Source organism: Rattus norvegicus, chromosome 6, assembly GCF_036323735.1.
Source record: "Rattus norvegicus strain BN/NHsdMcwi chromosome 6, GRCr8, whole genome shotgun sequence".
In the NCBI taxonomy this organism is placed as follows: domain Eukaryota; kingdom Metazoa; phylum Chordata; class Mammalia; order Rodentia; family Muridae; genus Rattus; species Rattus norvegicus.
The window spans coordinates 20,872,671-20,899,014 of NC_086024.1; the positions used below are offsets into that span (position 1 = coordinate 20,872,671).

At 44.3% G+C, this 26,344-nt stretch overlaps 1 protein-coding gene across 3 annotated transcripts in view; it reads left to right on the plus strand.

Moving 5' to 3' along the window:
- The first annotated feature begins 18,549 nt into the window (after nucleotides 1-18,549).
- Atl2 (atlastin GTPase 2) overlaps nucleotides 18,550-26,344 on the plus strand; it is a 41,425-nt gene continuing 33,630 nt past the window's right edge. For 2 of the 3 annotated variants that reach the window (XM_063261599.1, XM_063261600.1), the window contains exon 1: nucleotides 18,550-18,731. In XM_063261599.1, the coding sequence (XP_063117669.1) occupies nucleotides 18,614-18,731 (118 nt within the window). In that variant the 5' untranslated portion in view covers nucleotides 18,550-18,613. The remainder of the gene's footprint in view (nucleotides 18,732-26,344) is intronic. The other variant, NM_001100671.1, reaches the window with a different exon arrangement.

The following is a 26,344-nucleotide window of genomic DNA, read 5'->3' on the forward strand; positions in this document are numbered from 1 at the left end:
CTCAGAGCCTTCATTCCAAATGCTGAATCTCTCTGCGTAGAACGAACTCTTTTACTCAACTGGCTTTTCCTGAAGTATGTATGTCACAGTGCCAGGAAGTAGAACAGACAACTGACTGTCACCTTGGCATCAGGAAGGAGTGTCATTCAGGTTCTGCATGCTTCGAGGGGTGCTTTGGACTCAAAACGTCTGATCTCATTACACTGACCTGATTTCCCTATGGCCAAATCCAGTTTGATAGAAATGTCTCCAAAGGCCACGGTGATCTCTAGGATATGTAATTCCCCATTTTTTTTCTGATCTGGAAAAAATTGTCCTAATTTTAAAACACTATTTCGGTCGTCTTATAAATGAAAGGATCTGTACTTGCAACCTTGTGCCATGCTATGTACATTAAATTTTTTTCTCTGTGTTAGTACATGGTGTGTGTGTGTATGTGTGTGTGTGTGTGTGTGTGTGTGTGAAGGTATATACATGACACAGGGCACATGTGGCTGGGCTGTCATAAGACAACCTCAGGTGCCAGTCTTCACCTTTTAATTTGTTCGAGACAAGGTCTCTCTTGTTCATTAATGAGTATGCCGTGATAGTTGGCATGGAAGCTTCCAGAGTCTTCTGTCTCCACCTCCCATCTCCCTTTATGGATGCTGGGGTTACAGATGTTCACTGTCTTGCCTGATTTGAAACGGGTTCTGAGGATTCCAACTTAGGCCATGCTTTCATGACAAATGCTTTACCCGGTGAGTCTTCTCTTAGCCTTATTTACAGTCTTATTTATTTCGAATATGAACTATTTCTGGATTGCGATACTGAGAAGTTATCACTTTGGTTCTAATTTAATTTGGAATTAGCCACCCACCGAAACAGCCTTTTTATCCTTTCCTGTCTTTGACTTTGACATTCAGAGAGAGAGAGAGAGAGAATTTTAATGGCCATAATCATGAATGTGGGATTTACAAAAGGAAGGAAAAATGGAGTTTGAACAACGTAGAAAACTGAAAACCCTAATCTCTTTGAGACAGTGTTCAGACTCCTCTTGGGCCACCTGCCACCAGGCCTATCAAGATAGGGTAAGCGTGCCTGTGTTTAGGGGGTGGTGGACCGCGTACGAAATTCCTGAAAAGAATATCGTGGTAAGATCCAGCAAGCATAGCAGATAGTAACTGTATACTGTCTCTGGTGGGAACTGGCTTGCTCTGCAGGCGGACGGCGTGATCAGCAGGTAATCAGATCCAGATCGGGGCCTCCTGTGACACAGTGATTGTTGTAGACTAGACCAAGGAACAAGGGGAGGTTTCTTTCTTTCTCCTTTCTCTCCTATCAGGGTTGGCTTGCTTCCCAAGGTGTGTGGGGAGAGGAACCAGGAGTGAATTTCAGGATGGTTTTCCTCTGGGAAGGGCCCTTAGGCCTCAGATCTCCTGATGATTGTTTCTTTTGGTTCCTTCTTTCATCTATACATTGACTTTTTGAAAGCAGGCTGAGCTGCCTGGACTCTTGAGTATGTTATATTCGGGTCCATGGAGCGGCCCTGGGGTATTTTTGATTGTTTGCCAGCAACACTGAGCCTAAGAACTTAGGGATGGCCCAGATAAGCAGCAGAATTTAAAATGGGGTTTGTGGCAAGCTGCGGAATGGAGGCCTGCTACTCTATTGTAGAGGGTGATCACTGTGTTAGTGTGAAGGCCCAGTTGGTGTCAATCTGAATTTTCAAGAAAAGACAGACATCTGTATTCTTAAAATGTCTATAATTTTCTGATTTTTAGCTGTTACTTCAAATTATTAAAAGAGAGATCATTTTTGCAAGCCAACTCCTTAAGCACCAAATAAAACAACTCATGACTCATTCAGCGTCTCCACCCGAGACCTCTCTACTAAACTGATTTTGTAACGGAAGAAACCTACTGCTCTTTCATGTCACTCTCAGACGTGGGCAACTCTATAGTAAGGACCCGCGTGGCGATGAGGTAAACAGAATTCTCAGCCATGCAGCAAGCCCGAGGAGAAACTCAGGAACTCTGTAAACATTGAGATTGACAGGAAACTTGGCGTAGCACATGGCTGGTACCGATGGCTAATTCACCACTGCCCTGACTGAGGAGATGTCTTCTCACAATGGGTTTAGCATAACCAGAGAGAGTCCATTTTGCTTGTCAACACTGAGCTTAGCAGTAGGCATGGACAACATTTCTGAGCGATGAGATTGTGGGGAGCACTAAGGAGTTTTAGGAACCTTTTTTTTTTCCAGATGACAAACGTTTCAAAACAGAAAATAGACCTTCCTTCGCGTGCTCTGTTGTGTCTTTATGGGGTATTTAAAACTTTGGCTGCCACTTTATACCTACAGAGGACAAATGTGCAGACAAAAGTCAACCCACAGAGGAATGGAAAACACAAGAGGGGAAGGATCCCACTGCCTTTGTCACGTCACTGAGCAGCAGCTCAGCTCCTGAGGTCATTCACACTTTGAACTTGCTGTTCTGAGTGGTTACGGGCTCCTTTTCCTCCTGTCCCATTTTATTTTTTTGTTGGATCTCTATTACTTTTGGTTTGTAAATAATACAAACCAAAACATGTATTAAGGATTTTAGTTTAAATATTGAATAATCTAGGGCATCCCTAAGATTAGGTCACATCCAACACAAACTTTTTATAAGTGCCTGTGAATGGTAATGTTGTTTCTGTGCTGTAAGAAGCCTCTGTGGGTCATAACTGCCTTTGGATGTATTCATTCCCCTTCTCCTACTATGGGGAATATGTAACAGAAGCTGCTAATGGGAAGATGGCTTTATTTTGGCTCCTGGTTTCAGGGACTATAGTCCATCGTGGTAGAAAAGGCAGGGTGCTGTGGCTCAGTCCCTGGCAGTGGGAAATGTGGCTTGTTCTTGGTGCAGTAGATCAGGAAGCAAATAGACTTTAAGGTGGAAGGGAAGCAGGGCTGTGCGCCTCAAAGGACTGCCATCCAGTGATCCACCTCTGCTGTCCCCAATTCTTACCCCAAGGTCCCACAACCTCTCCCTCGGTCTCACCAGCTGGGGACGAAGTTCTTAAAAACACACGCAGTGGAGGACACTTCACAGTCAAACCACACCGTGGGGGAACCTGCTCGAGGCGTGAAGGTGTGAAGGGCGTTCTCACCAGCAGAAGAGGAGAGCTCTTTGTGTGTGCACCAGTTGTGTGCAGGAGTCCGTGGGAATCAGAAGGCACCAGCACCCCTGCAACTTGAGTTAAAGACTGTCATAGTAAACGGCCGCTTGCGTGCCAGGAACCAAACCTGGTCCTCTGGAAAAGCAGAGTGCTCCCCACTGCTGAGTCACCTCTCTATCCTCTAGAGCAGTGGTTCTTAACCCTTGGGTCAGGGGTCAAGTACCAGATATCCTGCATATAAAGGATTGCAGTTATGAAGCAGTATGGAAATAACTTTGTGGTTGGAGGTCACCACGACACGAGGAACTGTAACAAAGGGTCACAACACTAGGAAGTAACCACTGCTCTAGGATTTTAAAAATGATACTGCAAGTTTTATAATAAGAAATAATCTGCCTCTCCTATAAGGAACAAGTTCCCTATTTACACCCTGGGGAACTTCCAAAGGTTTTCCTTCATTGGCCTGAATTTGATGAGTTCTCTTGGTTACCATCCATGAAGGATAGGCTAAAAGAAAACATAAATGCCCCAAAATCAGGTGCTGGTCTTGACCTTTAAATTTAAATACAGTTATGACTGACAGTAAAAACACTCTTTTCCCATATAGACATGAATACTTTTGTTCCTACATAACATAGTAATAAGAGGAAACTATTTTATCCACATATGAAATTCTCTCTCTCTCCCTCTCTCTCTCTCTGTCTCTCTCTCTCTGTCTCTGTCTCTCTCGGTCTCTCTGTCTCTCCCTCTATCTATCCATCTATCTATCTATCTATCTATCTATCTATCTATCTATCTATCTATCTATCTATCTATCTATCTCTTGTTGGAATAATTTTGAATGAATGAGATAAGGTCCAAAATATATCCAATGAGGGCAGTACTTTACTTTCAATGCCATTTTGGCCTTTGCTTAGGTCTTCTCGTATCTATTTGCAGCCATCGTTGTCACTAATCTACCCAGTTTGGTGCTAAATTGATTAAGCATCCAACACTCTTGGGTAGGGACAGGTAGGATGAGTAACAGTTGAGGGGTAGAGAAGAGACTCAGTCTCTCTAACGCTCCGCTCCCTCCGCAAGGGGTGAGAGCCTTCTCTAGTCACAGGAAATGGCTTCCTGAGACTCCGAGGCAGTCCCAGCGAGGAGTTGGGAATAGAAAAGCTATGTATCTAATCATGAGGATGGGAGTCCTTAGTTGCAAACAGAACTGCTTGGGAACAAAGTGTAGCACTGCATGTAGCTCTTATCAGCTGTGGTAGGCGGTACACCAGAGGCTTGAAGGACATCGCGCCTGCCTGCACTGCATAGCCGCTACCTCAATTGGTGAGCACGAGGTCAGCAGCAGCACTTAAATTACAACTGACCGACTCGGAGAACTAGATATGAGGAGAGTAGTGGAGTCGCTGACCTAAAGAGGCAGAGCCCATTTAACACGAACGCTTTCTCAAGCAAAAACCATGCTTGAACCTTCTACACGAATCAGAGTGGATAGATGTTTTTCCAACTTTGGCAGTAACCCTGAAAAAAAAATTTTTTTTTGGAAACTACGTTCTTTTCTTACACAATATAGCCAACATATCCTGATTATCATTCTCTCCAACGCCTCCCAGTTCCTTCCCACCTCCCCTCCCATCTAGATTCACTCGCTCCCTGTCTTTCATTAGGAAAAAAAAATCCCAACAGGTTCCTAAGGGATAATAATAAAATATAACAAAATAAAATATAAGACAATGCAAAAACGATCACATCAAAGTCAGAAAATACAAACAGAAGAAAAAGAGCCCGAGAGAAGGTACAGTGGTCAGAGAACCACTTGCTCAAACACAGAGGAATCCCATTAGAATAGTAAACCGGAAACCACAATCGCTACTCTGAGGACCTGACGCAGGCCCTGCGCATGCTACCTCCGTCTCGGTGAGTTCACATGGCCCTTGATCATGTTGATTTACAGGGCCTTATTTTGTTAGCATCCTCCATCCCTTCTGCCTCCTCTTCCGCGGGGAGTAACCGAGAGATTTTATGTAACAACAATGTAACGTTCAGGGCCTGTGAGTGATGGTTGCGCCCCCTTCAGTTTTGCAGAAAAGAAAGGGATGTGAAGGGTCAAGTTTTCATCAGAAACCTCATAAACCTGAGAAAGGAATCCCAAGGCCTTGCACTGCTAGCTTCCGGGCTCCCTGCCTCAGATTCCTAACGGCTTCCCATGAATTAGAATGTGTAACAGTTCTGTTGGGAAAGGGCGGGCCTTGAGTCCGGTGGCAGGAATCCTTAACGGAGCAGAGGGGATGGGTGGTTCCTGGCAGCACAGCCCCAAGGTGGGCTCCACAGAATCCTGAAGGACACTCATTGTTTCTCCAGAAAGTATCCCTCCTTTGAAGCCTTTTGAGCTTTGTTTTGTGAGAAGCTACACTGAATACACTGGAGGAGCGAGTAATTTTTCTTACAGGTTTGTTACTGACGTCATATGCTGGCCATGGCGGCAAAACAAACAAACGAAAACCTAAGGAACACTCTCTAGGTTCACCCACGGTGGAATGAAGGCAACCCTTAGTTGGATGTTTGCGTGGATGGGCTGTTTATCCTGAAGGGTACGAAAATCCTAACTCGGAGAAAGGATTTTCTACAGAGAATAGTCAAACCAAAAAGACGGAACTACTGGTCTTAGACACCCAGAGGTTTTCAAGCTGCCTCAGGCGTTTGAGTTTGAGTGTGAGTTCCTGAGTTCTACTTGTAGGATCACAGCAAGGCGGCCCTTATGTTTCTCCAGGTAAAACGCAAAAAAACCCCCTGTTTTAGAGTTATTGTGGGACGTAATCTAAAAAGCAAAGCATCGTTATGGTAATTCAAATTTCCTGGTGAGTGTTAGATGTTATTAAAAGTATTAATGGAAGGGTCCAAGGAGCTTCCCTTATGGTTCTGACACATTAAGACTCTTCCTGGAGCGACAGCTGAAGGAATATGGCTTGAGAGAGTGATTGCTTCCTTGGGTGATCACTTGGAAGGGGAGGACATATGAGATGGAGGTCTGGTTTCTGAGCTCTTGTGTGGGCCTCACTGGGATTTGCTGTGACTTACTTGTCTAGTTAGTCCCTTGTTGTACACATCTATGGAGCTGGTTGGAGCTCACCCATCCGTCCTTTTTCTTGGTGTTTACTAGCACTCACTGTTCCTTTCTGCTCATGGAGGCCAGGGCTGGCTCTCCCTCTGATTCCTGGCTTGGATTAGACACTATTATCAGCACCATGACCTCTGATTCTTTTTTTTTAATTTTGTAATTATATTTATGTACAGAAAACTTAGTGTACATTTAACCCAGTTTAGTGGCGAGTTCTTTAGCCTTTGCCTTTTCCAGCTTGGCAATGCGAGTCACAGACTTAGGACTCAGGATGTTGCCTCCCCAGTGGCGGCAGATCTCGTCTTATCTGTCATTATAATTGGTCCTAATAGCTTCCACCAGCTTAGCCAGAGCACCCTTGTCTTCCAAGTTAAGCTGTGTGAAGGCAGCAGTGGTGTACATCTTCCTGTGGACCAGGCGCCCCAGCCTGGCCTTTCCCTTGATGATGCGGTAGGGCACCCCCATCTTTCGACAAAGGGCAGGCAGGACAACCACCAGCTCAATGGGGTCTACATCATGGGCAATCACCACCAGCTGAGCCTTCTTGTTCTGCACCAAGGTGGTGACTGTCCTCCCTGCTCAGAGGACAGGTGGTCTCTTATTTGGGACGTCCCCTTTGCCAGCAGCTTTCTTCTCAGCGCGGGCCAGTCACCTTTGCTTCTCCTGCTTTGTCTCTGGTCTGTACTTGTGGGTGAGCTTAAGCATCTGAGTCGCTGTTTGCCTGTCCAGGGCCTGGGTGAATGGTTGATGGCAGGGGGTATCTTGAGCCTCTTAAAGAGGATGGCTCTTTGCCACTGCAGCCTGGTGTAGCGGGGCCATTTGACGAAGTGTGTTAGATCTCTTTTGGGCTGGATGTCCTGCCCAATGCTGAAGTTCTTAGGCCTTTTCTCAAACAAAGGATTGAGCACCTTTTTGGCCTCCTGTTTCTTGACTACGGCGGGGGCCGGGGCCACCTTCTTCCCCTTGGCCTTCTTTTCTTTGGGCATCTTGTTCGGCTGGAGGAGAGAGCATGACCTCTGATTCTTAATTCTGCTGCCTTCCTGGTCCTTTGATAGCTTGTATGACCTCTGGACCCCACACAGGGCATGCTCAGAAGTGATAACGGAGGACCATTTTATTAACTACTAATCATTGTCTCTGTTAATCCGCTGCATTTTTCTTTTTAACAGAATTAGACTATATCTTGTGGAACATAAGTTCCTTTCTCAAGTTCCACACAGAAGAAAGGCTCACAAGTCCCCATTTACTTTGTTTTCTCCCCAATCTATTTAATAAACCTTCTAGGATTTGAGCCCAGCAAGGAAAAAAACCAGAACACAAGTGTCCTTGTCTTTCACTGCCTTTTTTTCTTGGGTTCAAAGGTGATATGTACACCTGTCAGGTCAGAGGTTAAAAGTTACAGTGCCTAGCTATGGAGTTATGCATATGGGGAGCAGAAAGTAATATTTTAAAGACACAAGACAAAAACCAACATGTAAGAAATCTTTTCCATCGCTACATGAGTCAAATCATGAAAAGAATCTTGTCTTGGTAATATTCTGTAAATTATGACTATCTTACACATCTCAACCCCGAATGTATTTAAGCTTGCCACTAAAAAGGAAATTTGATATCTGAAGCTTCTACATGAAAGAGACCCTGAGAGAGGCCTCTCTAAGTTTGATAGTATTTCTAAAAATTTATATCATACAAATAATAAAATGTTATGAAGTCCAAGTTCCAAGGGAGCAATAAATGAAAACTCACTATTTATGACTCAGGATAAATAAACTCTTTCTACTTTCTGTTGTGTTTTATAAAAATAAAGAGAGAAGGAATACGTTTGGTGGATGTGTAGTCAGGTGTGGGGGAAGGGAGTGCCTCTGCTGGCCCATGCTGAGGCCAGGGACAGCCTCAGGAGACATAGGATAGAATAGGGTTTATTGGTTTATTCAGGGCATGGGGAGGGGAGTTGAGAGGGTAGTAGAGACAGAGAAAGTGAGAGAGAGAGAGAGAGAGAGAGAGAGAGAGAGAGAGAGAGAGAGAGAGAGAGAGAGAAGGGATGGGGGAGAGGGGGAAGGTGGGAAAGGACAGAGGGAGAGCACAAAGGTAAGAGAGAGCTAGTGGGCAAATGTCCCCTGGCTGTTGTCAGGTAACTGTGGGGTGGAGCCTAGACAAAATGCCAACACTTTCTCTTCAGAGAAATGATAACCCCAAATTGATACTGTGTGAGGAACTGACTGGAGATTCTACAGTTAAGAAATCAGGAAAATGTTTCAAAAGTGAATCAGTTGAAAAATTATTTTTTTTGTGTGTGTATATTTATGGTACCCGTGGTTGGCTTTATGAAATGCAGGGCGTTTGTTTTTAAAACTTAAACATTAAGTTTCATAATCTTACTTAAAGAAGTGCTTCTTGTTTTAGATACAAATTCTGTATCTGTTCCCAATTGGAGCAGCCTGACCCATAATCCATTGACAATGGTCACACCCGTGGAAATTTGGGTACATCTGTGAGAACATGTCCTGCCGTGAATGCTACATTATTACTTCCGGTCTTCAAACAAAGCAGAATTAAGAAACGCTTAGCTTTGTTGTGTTTTGACACAGGGTTTCCCTTTGTAGCTACATAGATGCTTCTGTCTCCGCCTTCTGAGGTCTGTGACTCCAGGTGTACACCACTGTGCCTGACTGAACCATTGCTTTGGACAGCAGAAACTAACAGAGTGATTGCTGATACCTGAGCCCAGTGTTTACTGTGACGATGCATTTACTTGTGTGTTTGCATCCTATTATTTACAGAATGGCATTAAACTATGTGTTTGTTAACTGTTGCTGCACGGGAAACTCCACCAAAACCGTACATTTTCAAACAAGTAGCATTTTATAATATTTTACTAAATCTCCCCTCGGACAGTGGTCAGGACAAGATTCAAAGGTAATTATTTGTTGACTCTCTTGGTAGCATTACATGGCATTGTCTTTGATTAATCAAAAACTGTTATGAATATTACTCAGCTATTAAAAACAATGACTTGGAACTAGAAAATATCATCCTGAGTGAGGTAACCAATTGCAGAAAAACACACATGGTATGCGCTGTCTGGTAAGTGAATATTATGGCCCAAAAGCTCAGAATACCCAAGATTCAATCCACAAACCACCTGAAAGTCAAGAAGAAGGAAGGCCACAATGTGGATGCCTCAGTCCTTAGAAGGGGAAACAAAAATACTCACAGGAGGAAATATGGAGACAAAGTGTGGAGCAGAGACTGAAAGGCCATCCAGAGACTGCCTGACATGGGGATGAATCCCATATACAGACACCAAACCCAGACAACATTGCAGATGCCAAGAAGTGCATGCTGACAGGAGCCTGATATAGCTGTCATCTGAGAGGCTCTGCCAGAGCCTGACAAATACAGAGGCGATGCATGCAGCCAACCATTGAACTGAGAACAGGGTCCCCAGTGGAGGAGTTAAAGGACTGAAGTAACTGAATAGGTTTGCAACCCCATAAGAAGAACACAATATCAACCAACCAGAGTCCCCAGAGCTCCCAGGGACTAAACCACCATCCCAAGAGAACACAGGGATGGACCTATGTCTCTATTGGCATATGCAGCAGAGAATAGCCCTGTTGGGCATCGATGGGAGAAGAGGCCCTTGGTCCTATTAACTAATTGGACCCAGTGTAGGGGATGTCAGGGCAGGGAGCTGGGAGGGAGTGGGTGGGTGGGTGAGGAAGCAAGGGAGGGTGTGGGATAGCAGGTTTCTGAAGGGGAAATCGGGAAATGGAGTAACATTTAAAATGTAAATTTAAAAATGCAGTTAAAAAACTGTTACACAAAAAGGAGAGATAGGATTTGTATTCTAACTGACTATAGTAGAAGACATATTTCAAAGGTACTGGGCAAGAGGGGACAGGACATTAAACTGGGGCACAGTATTGGGTCAGATTTAATCACCAAAGCACAGTGGTGGAAATTCTTCAGTGGGAGTGAAATCAAGATTCAAACAGGCTTCGAGGACAATGGTGTCTAAGGACATCACGGAGGTGGAACGGTTCTGCCACCAGCAAGCTAGTAAGTTTTTAAGCGTTAATTATGCCTGGGCGTGAGACAGGAGGATTTGGCTGCCCTGCAGTTGTGAATGAAGTTGATTATAATAATAATGATGATAATAATAAATGTAGACATTATCTTAATGCTAAGAGATACGGATCTGCAGCCTCTCTATGAAGCCAGAGTTTCCCACCAACTTCAAAAGCATCCCCTAGGGTGGACAGGCAGACGTGTTGGGCATTGTCAGCGCGGGCTGTCTGGAGTAGAGACCGCTCCGTATCCTGTTCTCAGAGGACTTGAAAGCACAAGACAATGTCTGCTTCATGTTGCAAGCACCATTTTCTCTGTCATGGTGGTTATTTTCACTCGTCCACCATTTTTGAGAAAAGTGTTAGAGAGCGTGATATAGTTCTTAGAAAGCCCTGCCAGGCATTATTTCATATGAAGGTCATGATGTAAAAAACAGTTATGCGCCCTTCCAAAAATATTCAGGCAGTTCTACTTGATGGATTTTTGCTGTTCTCTCTACTGAACTGTAATACTTAAAAAAATTTCAAACATCGATTATGTGTTAGCATGTCCCGTGGCATACGTGTGGAGGTTGGCAACAACTTTGGAGAGAGAGTTGGTTGTATTCTCTCCGTTTACCATGGGGTTCAGGGGTTGAACTCAAGTGTTCGGGTTTGTGTGGCAATTTAGCCCTTGAGCCATCCTGCTAATCCCAAACCGTTACTACTCTAGTGATACACGGTCCTTTGGGATCCCGGATCAGTCATTTGTTGGAGAGACGATCCCTGTTTCATCCAGGATAGTGCTTCCCGTGGATGCCTTCGGTCTGGACTTCATTTGCTCCTGCTCAGTCCTATAGACGTCCAGAACCCATGCAGCCTGCTGTCTAGGGGCCTGGATGAGTATAGATTTTCAGACAATGTTATGAGGAGAAGATAACATGTTTAAAAACATGGGTCATCCAAGCAGGCAGAAACAGGTTAGCTCTTAGCTCTTTGGTTTACTAGTCGTGCAAACCTGAGCATGTTCTGCAACCTTTGAAGCTTCCGCATCTCGTGAAAGTCTGTGTCAGTGGTTCTTGCCCACTGATTCTGCAGGAAAACCAATAGCGACAGCTCTCATTTACTGACATGTGTCACTAGCAGGCCGAAGACTTTATTTATATTACCCGGGATCACCGTGCAAACTGCTGGGCAGAGACCTTCACAGCAGAGGACTGAGGTCAGAAGGCTTAAGTATTTTTTCAGGTTCATAAAGCCAAGAAGCAGAGCTGACATTCTCATTACATCTAATGGCTAGATTTATTCGTGTGAAACTCCTGTGTCCCAGTTTAAGGCATTGCACCTCTAGATGAAAATGGGCTGGAGGGACCATCATGTTTTTTTTTTTTTTCTTGCATTCAGGAAGGACAGAAGTCCCTTGTTCTGGGCAGAAATGGACTCCTAAATCTTAGAAGCAAGCCCAGGTAGAAAATGCTCTACTGGGTTGGGGATTTAGCTCAGTGGTAGAGCGCTTGCCTAGCAAGCGCAAGGCCCTGGGTTCGGTCCCCAGCTCCGGAAAAAAAAAAAAAAAAGAAGTAGATTAAGAAAATGCTCTACTTGGGAGCTGAAGAGATGGCTCAGTGGTTAAGAGCAAGCACATAGTGCTCTTTCACAGGCCCCAGGTTCAATTCCCACCACTCATACAGCAGCTCTCAGCTCTCTGTAACTCTAGTTCCAAGGAGTCTGACACCCCTCACACAGACAAATGTGTACGGCAAGACACCATTGCACATAAAATAATACGTTTAAAAAAAGAGTAAATGAACAATTCACATTCAAAAAAGTAAAGTAAAGAAAAGCATGCCTAGTTCTCTGCCCCATAAAGATTAACCTCAAGAAGAATGGATCCCCAGGGCGGTGCTAGTGAGGGCTGGGACCATTTAAGACATGGAGCTTAGTGTGTGAGCATGGGGGTGGAGTGGCCTAAAGAGGCCTTTGGGACTGGCCCTTAAAGGGGATGTGGAATTCTGGCCCTTTCCTCTCTGCGAGGAAGTTAGAGGTCTTGTTCAGTCACACTCGGTAAAACTGGAGTCAGGCACTCCACTAGCTACCTGGGAGCAGTGAGTCGGCCCTGTCACGGACTAGAATCTCCAAATCTTGGAGCCCAAATAACCTTCTGTCTTTACATATAGATTAGTTTAGTTACTTGTGGTAGTAACAAAAAAGAAACACAGACACTTAGTTTTTAATCTATTACAGCAGGAAATCCGGGTTCCCTCATGCCTATGAAAACTTTCTGGTCTGGCCACTCCATGAAGTGTTTAATCCCACGGGAAGCCTCTTGTGAGGCCAAGCAACTTATTAGGAACAGCCATTGTTCATTTTCTGGGATTAATCAGTGACTGCTGGCCCCTGAGGTCAAGGGAAGTCTCCTGCAGAGTGCATCCGAGAATGCCAGTGTTTGGGCCAAGTTCATGGACTCCCCAAGCTTCAAATGCTACCTGTCCCCAAGGTCATTCCCTAGCAGGCTGACTTTCTTTTCATCTTCTGGACCGTGAAGTGACTCTGCCAATATGCAGAGCTCTGTATATTCCTGGGAAGCAGCAACCCATTTCCTATAAGCCGTATCTTCGGGAGCAACAATTTGTAAGTGTGTGTGGCTGAAGTTCCTCCGGAAAGCACGTCACGGAAAAGGCCACCAGGTCTACAGAGAATTCCGGCAGCCTTAACTTATTTGAATAACAACAATATCGAATACTTTTTCTATCCCGGCCTGGTTTATATTTTTCTTGTCAATTCCCCCAGCCTAACCCTACCCCATCTCTCTGATATCAAGGGAGTAGTTTCCACTAATGATGTTCAAATCTCTACATCTTACAGGGATCTGTTTTCCTTTCCCACCTTTCCTGTTTCTTTTCCTGTTCCCTTCCTCCCTCCCCTCCTTTCTTTCTTTCCCTAGGGTCTCAAGCGGCCCAGACTGATCCTATGTAGCTAGTGTTTATTTACCTTGGGTTTTGTGTCCCTCATCTCCTCCTGAGTACCAGGATTGCAGGTGTGTGCCACCATGCTTGGCTTATGTGGTCCTGGGGTTGGAACCTAAGACTGCATTCCCTGTCCTGGGAGAGTCTCCCGACCTTACACTGTCTTCTCAAGGTTAACAAGAAGGCAGGGTAAATCCTCACCAGGTCTTTGCTCTCCTCTCCCTAAGAAGTGATGGGTTAAGTTTTCTTTAGGAATAATGGCCCCTTTTGGTGGGCATCCCATACATAGAAAATAATACAGGCTGGCTTATTGTTTAGAGAGAGGGTGGATCATGTAGTCCAGACTGACCTTGAACTACTGATCTTCCTGCTTTCATCTTCCAAATGTTCAGATTATACACTGAGCAGCCATGCCTAGTTCTATATATTTATAATTTAAAAAATATTAAATTTTATTTTGTATGTATGTGTGTGTGCCTGAGTGTATGAAGGGCACTATATGTAAGGGCACATAAGGGTATTGGAGCTGCAGGAAGTTGAGAATCATCTGTTGTGGGAGCTGGGAACTGAACCTTGGTCCTCTGAGTAGTAGCAAGTACTCTTGACCATCTCTCTGTCTGTCTGTCTGTCTGTCTATCTTATTTTTATTTTTTTAAATAAAAGTTTGACTCATCTTGATTCAGGTGTAGCGACTGAAGACTACAAAGGGGGTAGGTTTGGGGCTCTAGATAAGTGGAATAGCAAAAAGAGGTTTTCTTAAATAAAAAGAATAGGGAAGGAAAACGGAAAAAAAGAGAGATGAGGGAGTGGCGTGGAGGGGTGAAAGGGGAGAGAGTGGAGAAAAGAGAGAGAGGGAGGGAAGAGAAACACAAGGACTTGCAGAAGCCTGGACTAATAGATTCCTTAGTAAGAGTGAGGGAAGAAAGCCATGCAGGCTCTTGCTATATTGGATGTTTGCACCATTCAAGAAGGATTACTCTGAACAGCAGAGGGTGAGATGATGTGGGAGAGAGCACAGGTCAGAATGCTCTCCGGTAGCCACATGTGCTTAACTGTATCAACTTTCATCTTGCAAGAACTATGCTTTTATTTTGACATTAGAAATGACTTCCCGATGGTTTGAATTCTTAACTATCCTGTGAACAAGTGCCTTCTTTATTCTGTGTGCCTCTCTTCTGATGGGTAATTGACAGTAGATAGACCATTTTGGAACCATCCTTTCAAGCCTTTCTCCCTTCTCTTTGTCTAATCTCTTTGGGAAAGCATTGTGTTCTTGGGGATAATAACATCTTGATAAATGGAGCTTGCCAAACTGTACATCACAAAGGCAGAGCAACATAGCAACATAGCAAGTCGGCCTCAAGGAGCCTGCTATGAAGGGGTGGGGGTGGGGGTGAGGATGCTAATTACCCTTTGGATTATGTCGCTGGTTCAGATTTCAGAATTAGAACATCAGTTATTCCTCAAACAGTGCCAAGAGCGTGGGTATATCCCCATGTAACCTCATCTCCTTTCCCCTTGAACATCTCTTTCCAAGTTTTTCTGTATCCAAACACATTTTACATGGCTGGATCTCATTATTTTGCATTAACCTGACATAAGTGTTTCCTCTAGTGCTAAATTGTGAGTGACTGTGATTCTTCACAACATTGTAATAATATGTGGAATGAATGTCTGTATTAATCCTTAATCTATTAGAAAGATAATATTTTACTCTGTAAAATAAATATCCATTTTCTTTGTACTTTGAATAGTTGTGTGTATGTTCAAGTATGTTCAGGCAAATGTTCAGGGGTGCTCACCCATGGGGACATGTGTGGAGGCCAGAATGGGGATGCTGTGTCTTTCTTAATTGATCCATTGTCTTATATTTTGAGATGGTCTCTCACTGAACCTGGAACTCACTAATTGACTAGATTGGTTGGTCAGAAGGTTCCTGTCCTTGCTAATTTTCCAGACCATCTGGCAAGGTTATGTGCATGTGTGTACCATAACACACAGTTTATTTACGTGGGTGCTGAGGAGGTCCTCATGCTTGTGCATGGATATATATATGTATGTATGTATGTATATGTATGCATATAGGTATGTACATACCTATATGCGTGTATATATGTATGCACATATATGTATGTTAATATGCACATATATGTATATGCATGCACATATAAGTATGTTTATATGTATATATATGTATATATGCGTGTATGCATGTGTATATGCATGTATGAACATATGTGTATATATATACATATACACATACACACACTTTTGTGCATATTAGAAATTCTGAATCTGTATCAACACCTAAAAGTAAATCCATTCCTTAAGAGTCATTTAGCCTTCCCTCTCATTATTTTTAGGACTCCTCTTTCCCATTGACAACCATGGCTCTTCACTACGTGAAGACAGTTTATAACTCATTTGCTTTATCCTGTAATAAATCTAAAATAGATTCAGATTTAATGTTATTGCAGTCAGGGTTTCCAATGCTGTGACAAAACACTGACCAAAAACAACTGGTGGAAGAAACAGTTTGTATCAGTTTACAGCTTAATGTCTGTCATCCGGGGAAGTCAGGGCAGGATTGAGGCAGGGACCATGGAAGAGGGTGGTTATTGGAAGCTAGTCACTGGCTTGCTCCCTGCGGCTTGGTTAACTGGCCTTCTCATCCCACAGAGGACCACCCATCCAGGCCTGGTACTGGGCCTGGCCCTTCAATCATTATCCAGGAGAATGCTCTATGTACTTGCCTACTGGTCTCACTTATGGAGACATTTTCTCAGTTAAAAGTTATTCCAAGATGCCAAGTTGTGTGTCAAGTTGACATAAAAACTAGCCAGCAGAATTGCATTGTCTATATTCGTATAAAAAGGTTTATTTAAAAAGAACTTCTGATTTTGAGTGTGTTCTTTCCTGACTTTGAATAAGACTTGAGAAATGGTTATGGTCCAATATTTGTAAATTACTAGGATTATTTGAATTTCCTTTACTTTTTCAAAATGATTTTTAAACACTATTTAGCCATGAATTGCCCCCTGTAGACACTCTCAATATGTAAGCAGGGCACTGGGACAGTGGTGATGATCGTAGGAGGTCCTCTGCACGTCTTCCAACATGACACCTGCTATTGAGGCTGGCTGGGTCACACCAGCAGCAGGGCAAGCAGACAGCAGTGATAGCATTAACTTCTCAAGATTATTTGACAGAGTCAAGGACTTAACATTTAAAGCACTAAGTGCCCAGAAAAGGAAGCATTCCATAGATACAAGATCATGGTGTCAGAAAGCTGATTTGATCCCATGAAAATGCTTTACCCTAGCACTGTGGAACCTGGAAGTTTAGAAGCATTAGATGAATCTGAATTTCAGAGAAATGGAAAGAAAAAAAAAGGCAATGTTTACATTGTAAAAGGCTTTGTCAACTACAGTTTGGACTTTGCCCTGAGCAGAGCAACCCCTCGATCCTATTTGTATGAAGAAATCTCAAACCTGCGGCTGGGTAAAGAATCTACAGGAGAAGGAAAAGTGCCTTGTTACAGGGGACTAGGGGGAGATGATGAGGGGCTGAAGATCTACAGGCTAGGATGGTGCTGGAGAGGAAGCCAGTGAGGGAGAGACTCAGCAGTCATAATGTAAGACGTGGGTGGAAAGACGAGAAAGAAGTCTGGAATACACCTCTCTCTGGTTTGAAATAGAAGAGAGGTAATTAATGAAGGTAGCTTTTTAAATTTGGATTTGAGGTGACTGTGGGTCAGTGTTCATTCTGTGACCACCCGAGTTAGATTTCTCTATATTCACTGGAGCCAGGAGATGTGGATCTGTCTGGGGCACTGTAGCCGAGCCTGTGAGGTGTCAATGTCTGACAGCAGAACCTGATCTGAAGACCGATTGGCCAGCAGCACAGCTTTGGGAATGGTTAACTTTCCCAGGATATTTGGGAGGCTGTACTTAGTGCCACATAACTGCTAGCAATAAATGGCAGCTTAGTCTTCGAAGGCAAAACCACTCATCTGGCATCTTGTCTCGTGCCCAAATTAGTAGTTGCACACTGCAGAGTGTACAATATCCAACAGTTATTGCATAGGGAAATTATAAAAGAAAATCCAAAGTCCGGTGTGGAGGCCCAGGCCTTTAATCCCAGCCCTCAAGAGGCAGAGGCAGGTGAGCTCTGTGAATTTGAGGCCAGCCTTGTCTGTAAAGTGGGTTCCAGGATAGCTAGGGCTGTTACACAGAGAAACCCTATCTTGAAAAAGAACAAAGAAACAAACAAAAAGAAGAGAAAAGCAAGCAAGCAAATCTATTGTCAAGCAAGCACGTTACTAGCTTGCTCAGGAAACATGGAGCCAGCACACAGGGAATTAGTGCAGTAGGATCTCACAATAGGTGTCTCCAAAGATAGAGAACAGGTAACTTAATAATCCCCAGACAGTACAACAAAAGCCCCTTTAGAATGAAGTCCTTCGAAGTTTGATGACACTAACGTTGTTTTAGAGGTTTTGTGGAATTAAAGGTTGCAAAGTTTAGGCTTAAGAGATCAGGACAAGACAGTCATTTGGACACCTGGGCTCCCACATTTACCAGAGAAAAGGAATTTCTCATGTAGCCGTGGTTGTGGTACAAATTCATGAGAATAGGAACTGTGTTTCATAGATGCCTCCACAGGTAGACATTTCTGTTACTGAGATTCTCGAACTTTCTACATGATGCCACTGGATCCCCAGAAGGTTCATCACAGTTAGGAAAGGGTGTGTTAGAATTCTTTCTCTGAGTGATTTTTTTGGGCACCAGACATGCATAGTTGAGAGGGGGAAAGTAGGTTTTCAGAAGCCGATGGGAATGCAAACAAATTGTAGGACAGTGGTGGAAAGAGAAATCCTTTCTGTGCAGGGCAAAGGAAATATCAAGACAAGCGGGGCACTGGCTTCACAGGGCAGAGGGCTGGGGATAAGAAAGCTAAGAGGGAAAGGATGCTAATGTAACCTCACGTGCAGTCAACTTTAGAGATGCGAAGAGATCTGGGAAAGGAAGGACTTGGTTCTCCAGGGATGCCCTCTCCGCCCTGCGGCAAGGGGGTGTGGCACCGAGTGCGGGGAGGTGGGGGCGGGGTGGCGCAGGCCGCAGTGGGGGTCCCCCAATTCTTCCTAGAAGTTTGAGAGCTGCGGAGCCCCGCGGCAGGCTGGCTGGGGCGGAGGCGGGGCGAGGGCACGGATGGGCGTGGTTGGGCCGCGAAGTTAGAGGGCGGCGCTAGGACCCGCAGGCCGCCCCGCCGGCTCCCGGGAGGTTGATAAAGCGGCGGCGGCGTTTGACGTCAGTGGGGAGTTAATTTTAAATCGGTACAAGATGGCGGAGGGGGACGAGGCAGCGCGAAGGCAGCAGCCGCAGCAGGGGCTGAGGCGCCGGCGACAGACTAGCGACTCGAGCGTCGGGGTTAACCACGTCTCGTCCACGACCTCCTTAGGTACGGGCGGGCGGGGCCGAGGCCACGGGGGCCGGGAGTCAGGGAGGCCGCGGCCGCTCGGGCTGGCGGGCACTGGTCGCCCGGTAGGGTCGAAGACCGCGGCTGGCTGGTCTCGGCTCTCGCCTCTGCGTCCGCTCGTTCGCACGCTCGTTAGCTCGTTCGCAGGGCCTAGCCTCAGCCGCGCCCCGCGCTCCGCCGCGCGGCCTGAGAGGACGGCTCGAGGGCCTCGGCTCTCACAGCTGGCGGGGTGAACGGGCAGCCCGGCCCCCTGCCCGCCGCCGCCTCGTGGCCGCAGCGGTGTCCGCCCCGACCCGAGGGGGCGGCCTTGAGCTGGGGCCGCGGGGCTGGGACGCACGGAGGTCGGCGGGTGGTGCGGGATCGGTCACCCGGCGGGCACTTGCTGCCCTCTGTGCCTAGCGCGGGCCGGGAAGGGAGGGACGAGCGGGACGCGCTGGGCCCCGCGGCGGCGGTGGAGGACGCGGGAACCGCTGGCACCTGGCTGCCAGGTCGCAGAGCTCTCTCTTCACACACACCCTTCCCGATGGGAGCCGCAGTCCACAGGCCAGGGCTGGGGCCCGGGCTCAGCCTCACCAGCTCTTGGATCCGCCAAACCCATTCTCACGAGTTGTGCATGGATCGGCCAGGGTTGCAAGTGTTGGCTTCGGTTGTCAAACTGGGGTTAGGAGCCCTGGGGCTGCTAGTCATTCGCTTCAGGCTGAAAGTGTCTGGTCACCTGATCCGTCTCGTTCCTGGGTTTTGCTGAATGTGAGCTCCTACTGTATGTGTACATGGCGCCCCTGCCCCCTCGAAGACGCAGTTGCGTTGGCAGCGCGGTGTTGTGTGTTGCTCTCACTCACAGCACCCCTATTTTTAGGAGTTTAGCATTTGATCTTTCACCGTGGTGCGAATGAACGCACGAAGTCCTTATTGAGAGTTGTGATGGTTAAAGGCATAAAGTTTTTCAAAGGCTTAGCAATAGTAAGAGCCGACGGTTAGATACGTGAGGTCTGAATAAGCGTAGAGTAAACACACTGAGTATGAGATTGCTTTTGTATTTCCTTTTCCACAATCTGATAAAGGTTTTACTGGATGAAATTTAAGACATTTTGATTAAATTTAATTACCACAGACTCTTTATAGAAAACTTTAGATTGCATTTCATCATTTATCTTGGACATAAGTCAGAGATGAGGATAAACTAGAATTTTCCAACGAGAAAAAGAAAAGGAAATAAAGTTTGTCACCTGTCAACCACAGACTCTTATCAGAACTGTTTACAATGGGAGCCCTCTGCCCTTGAAAGTACTTCCAGAAAGTCTTTTTTTTTTTTTTTTTTTTTAACCTTTAGGTGGCTGATTTTTGTTTTGGAAAGCGTGCGTGTGTGCACGTGTGTGTGTGTGTGTGTGTGTGTGTGTGTGTGTACAGTTTGAAATGTAGTGTCAAAATACTTTCTGCAGTAGGAAAAGCATACATTTGATCCAGTCATAATTAAGAGCATGTCTTTATACTATTAGACGTTGAGAAGAGATAAGGCTCTTGGGAATGTTGTTGCTGCCTTTGGCTATTTTGTGGGTTCTTTCTTCCACCCTTCTCCACCACATTCTTCCACACTTACAACCCCCTAGATAAGAGAGAGGAGAGGAAAGAGATCCCTGAATAAAGTTAGGGGTGGGAAAGGGGTGACATTATCGTTAGACTACTTCCTGCTGATTAGGGCAAGTTTGATCTTCGATGTCAGGATATCTAATTTTTTCTTCTTGTTTCTTTTTTGTGCCCAACTATTTAACAAACCGCCACCACCAGCAAATGACCAACAACCCACATGGCCTCGTGGGGCCCTAGCATTTATATACCCTCTGAAAACCCCGCAGAATTCCAGTCGTCATACAATCATAGAAACTATCTGCAGCTGGGGAATCCTAGTCAGTTGCTGGGCACCATGTGAAGCAGCCGCGTCTCCCACACTGGGATTAAAATGAAAACAGATTCTTACAGAAACCAAACTCCAAAGTTGTCACTATTGATAAGTAGTGCTTGCCTAACACTTATTAACTGTTCTTCTGCTGCTCATAGATATCGACCTTTCCTTTGGTGGTCATGTGTGGAAGACTTTCACTTAATAGCCATTCCGATCAATGACTTCTAAGGCAGGTCCTACACCTACTAGATTGCTCCTGAGTCACCTGCATTACAAACTAAATTGGGTGTGCTCATGTAAAAAAGAAAACAACCCCAAGTCATTTCCCTCCAAGTGCTGAAGCTCAAACCAAGGATCTTCCAAATATTAGGGTGAGTGCTGTATGTTACGCCCACATCCAGAATGGGTTTAGGATCCAACACTCAGTGAAAGAGTATGACTGAACCTTTAAGTTAATAGGGTTCTAGGATTCTTTCTGTAGGTGCTCAGTCTGTTTGGTAAAGTGCTTTTGAAATTCTCTGGAATTCTTTTTATGGGGAGGGGGAGAAGAAGCTACTTTACAGTAAAGGGATTATTATAGGGACATAAGTCAGGAGAGAAAATGAGACTCTAGCTGTAGTGGAGTCCACATAGGTGTACAGGTTTTCAGGGTTTTTTGTTTCTTTTTAAATATTTATGTTTAAAAATATGTGTGAGTATAGGTGCCCACAAGGCCAGAGGTCTCCATCCCCTGGAGATGGAGTTCTGGGTTACTGTGCACCATTTTATGTGGGTTTGGGAACTGAGCACGGGCTGTCCTCACTGAGCCATCTCTACAGCCTTTCTTTAGTGTGGCTTTTAACTTCATGATAGAATTTCTGATTATTCCATGAAATAAAATTGTCAGACCTCTTCCTACATCACATTTTTCCACAACTGGAACCAGGCAGCTCCCTGGGGTGACTAAGGCCAGCCAGGGTGATGCTGCTGGAGTTAAGACACTTTAACTGTGAGACACACGGACAGTTCTTGTCTGTGTTCAGTTGGAACATAGGTTTGATGTACAAGTGAGAGCAAAGCCTTTTCAGGTGAGCTCTCAAAAGCCAGGAACGTTAGGCTCAGAAGTAGGAATAACTTTTTAAAATGTTGATTTAGTGACTTTATAAGGATGGTTTTCTCTGGGGAAAGTACAGAGAAACAACTTTATTTCTTTCCTCCTCCTTAAATGCAGTGGTTTTCTTATTTTGCAACCATTGAAGGTTTTTAGATCTCAGGTTTGTTACTTCAGAGAAATCAAGCTTTTTTATTTTTTTTATTTTTTTTAAAACCTTAGGGAAGATAGATGTGACCACAGAGTAACTGAACTTCATCTCACAATGACTTTATTGCTGAAGTTTTGTTTCATATCCTATTAGATGACAGGTACTATTTGGTTCTTAATAAAGTACTTTAAAGCCCCTGATTTTATTCTTAAAGCCCTGTGTTTTTGGGAGGGAGGTCAGTCACTATTCCCACTGAAGGGAGTGTGTGCTGTTTCTCCAGTCCCAGAAACTTCTCAGGTACTTGATCTATTTCTCACCAGGGTTAGGGGAGATGAGGGCCCTTTAGTGATTGCCACATATGCTTAAGGCTCTGCTGTGTAAGTGAAGTAAATGGGCTGGGTGCTTTTGTTAGCTTTCCTTGCAGTGCTTAAGCTTGACCCAGGCCCTTTGGGGCAGAGCAGAGTGACCTGTCATAGAGCTGTGGTAGTCACACTATCCTTAGAATGAAAGGGAATCAGGCAGAGGTGGAGCCCGTGGAAAAAAGTCAGATATGTAGGCCGCCCTACTGTGAGAGCTGTGAGGGTTCTAGGGCTCCATAGTGTAAACTCAAAGGGCTGTTAGCGGTTTTCACACGATGGTTACACTGTCTGTCTCTGTGTTTGTGTATGCACACATCAGATAGGATTTGGTAGTAAATTACTGATTTTCACCACCCTGGGATAAATAGCTATGCAATAGTTGATTTTATGGGTATATGACATGTAAGTCATGAAGTCATTTTCCCAATGGGGTAATATGCACTTTTAACTAACCATACATGGTTTTCTGGCCAGTACAAGCAGAATAAAGGGGATTTACTTTCTAACTTTAGTTTAATGGAGATTCTTTCATAGAACTGCATCTATCTCTGACTGAAGCTTGTGTAGCCAGTTAGTGGCTGCCCAGATAGCTAGCTAGCTTACTGCCAGAACTCCGGGTGCAAAGATAGAAAGATACCTACCTGATGCGAGACGGCTATCTAGGACTCTAGTACTTTTTTTTTTTTTTTTTTTTTTCCTTTTGGCAAAATTTCCAATTGGGACCATGGTAGAAGAGTTATAAACTGTGACTGAAGTCCTCATCTATTATTCATAAGCTCCTTATAAGACCTTTGTGGGAAGCCCATGATAGAGTATATGTTTGTTGCTTTCTAAAACATATTTGTGTGTGTGTCTCAGTTTGCTTCTACTGTTGTATTAACACAGAGATCAAAAGCCATTAGGGGAGGAAAGGGTTTGTTTGACTTGCATGTCCTGTTCACAGTCTGTCACTGAGGGAGACCAAGGCAGGAACTCCAGCAGAGACCCTGCCCCTGCCTTGCTCTCCATGGCGTGGTCAGCCTGCTTTTTATACCACCCAGGACCACAGTCCACCTCTAGTGGGCTGGGCCCTCCCACATCAATCACTAAGAAAATCCCCACAGACATGCCTACAGGCAAAATGGTAGAGACATTTTCTGTAGCTTGTGTCAGGTGCCAAAGTCTGTAGCAGTGAGTGTGCCTACCAGCTAGAGCGCCACATGCAGCGAGTGCTTCTCTCCTATCATGTGGGGTCTCAGGATCGAACTCAAGCTCTTCAGGCTTGGTAGTAAGCATTCTTACTCGAAGCATCTCCCAGTTTTAGTGTGGGTTTTATTAGGCTTTGAAGATTGTGTGGGTCTCAGTGAAATATAAGACATGTACCTTAGTAGGCAGCATGTTGCTTCTTTTACAAAACAGTTTAAGCATTCTAGAAAGCTATGGCATTCTTGAAATTCTAATTTTTTAAGAATTTTCAATCTAAAGAGGTGTAAAAGTATTTAAAAGCAACTGGAATCTACTGGAAAAATCCAGTTGTGTTAAGCGTGTTTAATAATAAAGGAATATGGGCTGTTTTTCCGTAGTTAAGAGGAACAAAGGTTTGATTTTAATGCTGGAGTGGAGGAGGAAGAGGGGGTGGCGCACCCATAATCCCAGCACTCGGGAGGCAGAGGCAGGTGGATCTTCCTTTAAGTTTGAGGTCAGCCTGGTCTACAAATCGAGCTCCAGGACAGCAGGGCTACACAGAGAAACCCTGTCTCAAACTCCCCATGCCCCCAAATTGGCTTTAGATGACTGAATAATTTTAGGAGAAACTTGGTTGTTCAAAATGTGGTGCAGTTGTTGTTCTTCCCCTTGGCTTTGAGCGGGTGTATTGTTTACTACAGAGAATCCTGACATGGACTCTACCATTGTCTTAGAAGGGACAGAAGGAGAGAGGAGAGTAGGAAACAAGAGTTTTCATTTTTGTCTTTTTTTTTTTTTTTTTTTTTTTTTTTTTTTGGAGACAGGGTTTCTCTGTGTATTCCTGACTGTCCTGGAACTCACTCTGTAGACTAGGCTAGCTTAGAACTCACAGAGATCCACTTGCCTCTGCCTCCTGAGTGCTGGGATTAAAGGGTGTGCCACCCAGCCAGCTGAGGCAAAACTGACTTTTGAAATCCTTTGTTTTTTTCCAGATTAATTACATTTTTTTCTTTTTCTCTTTTCTTTTTTTCGGAGCTGGGGACCGAACCCAGGGCCTTGCCCTTTCTAGGCAAGTGCTCTACCACTGAGCTAAATCCCCAACCCCGATTAATTACATTTTATCTAGTTTGAAGGATAGTTATTTGTTGGGGGACCATTCTCTTTATAGCCAATCTCATAGCAGACATTCTGCCTGCGTTGAGATAAATCTGAGTTGGAATGTACTGGTTTTGAATTGTTGCTGTAATAGTTGTCTCTGTCAGGTGCAGAGGGATAGGGTACAATAGAACTTTGTGTCTTCAGTTTTCTCACGACTTGGGATTTGTCCTGTTAACTCTTCTGAATTTAAGCCCACGTGTGCATGTGCAGTTCCCTTGCTAGATGGTTTTCACGGACTTGTTACCCTTTAAGTCACAAAGTTACTTTTTGGGCCAAGAAGGGAACTGTTATTTGTCCAAGTCAAGGAACCCTGTTTTGGTTTTTGATTTATTCTTCCTGACTGTGTTATAAAACTTTGTTGTCATTGTGCCAGTATTTTGGAAGTGGACATGGAGTATATTGCTACTTAGTAAACACTTTTAAGGAAACACAGTACCCTTTATAAAAATGTGGAATAATTTTATGGTTAGCCCATTGTCGGAGGCCAAAGAAGGGCCTTGATGAAGGAGCTCTTGTCTTTGCCATTTTCACTGTCCCCTTAGCCCTGGGCTTCTGGCCCTGTATCAAGCTCTTCTGATGCCTTATATCTGATCTCCCGTTTTTAGATCCTTTACAGTTCTTACTACTCATCACCTTCAGTTTATCTCAGCAGCGAGTTGATCTTGTCAGTCCTCTGCTACAGAGTTTTTCGTGGCTGTCCTTAGGGATAATGCCCTGTATTCTTAGCCTATAGTTTTAAATTTAGCCTTCACCTGACCTCTCTGGGGACAGAGAGATGTTCTTATCTCTAGGATGTCTTCATTGACAACCTGATTTTAAGTACAAAACTAGGTCCAGAGCTTAATTTAAGTAGTTTTTTTTTTAAATCCTAAAATACATCTGATACCCAAGTATATTGTTTGAAGAACTGATCAGCACTTCATGGCAGTTTTTGGAAAAAATAATTTGTATCCACATATAATATATTTTACATTTTCCCTCATCTAGTTCCATAAAATGTATAAAAGGATTTTATGCCATAGTGTTCTTTAAGTGGGAACAGCAAAAATGGTATGGCATCAGTGCTGGTTGCTATGGAAACAGGATAGATTTCAAGTAGAAGATAATATGTGAATCTTACAGGAAAAAAAAAAACTCTTTGTTTTCTGGTTTGAGTATAATGAAGAGGAGATAAGCTATTATATACTCTCCAAAGCATTTTGAGGTTCTTAGGGTAGCATATTCCTGACCAGGGGCAGAACTAATCCAGGGGAAAAGTATATGGTAATTGACACTGTTGATGCATCCTGAATCTTCCCCACTACCTCCATTTGCATTGTGCTTCAGTTTTGTAGAGAAAAATTTAACTTTATAAATTTCTACTGGTATTTTTATTTTAGGAGCAAATTAGGAATTAAACTGTTTTCTAATGCCTGGTTGGCTAATACTGCTTTCCTCCTTCAATAAAACATTTAATCTCATTGAAGTTTAGGCCTCCTTCACCTTTGTGAATGTTCTCATCTTAGTTAGACTGGGAGGCCAGTCCTAGTACTACTACTGTGAACACTCGCTCACTTAAGTGACCACTGAGCTCTCTGGAGCAGTTGTTTTCAGTCCTGCTACAGAATGTGTTAACACTTTAAAATACTCTTTTATCTTTTCTGTATAAGTAGAGTTTGTTTAATTCTTTGTCTCTCGTGCTTCCTATAGACTCAATACTTACACTGACTTTGGTTGTCCAAGAATATCAGCAGTCTCCAGGAAGAATAGAATATTATAGCACAGCCTGAAAAC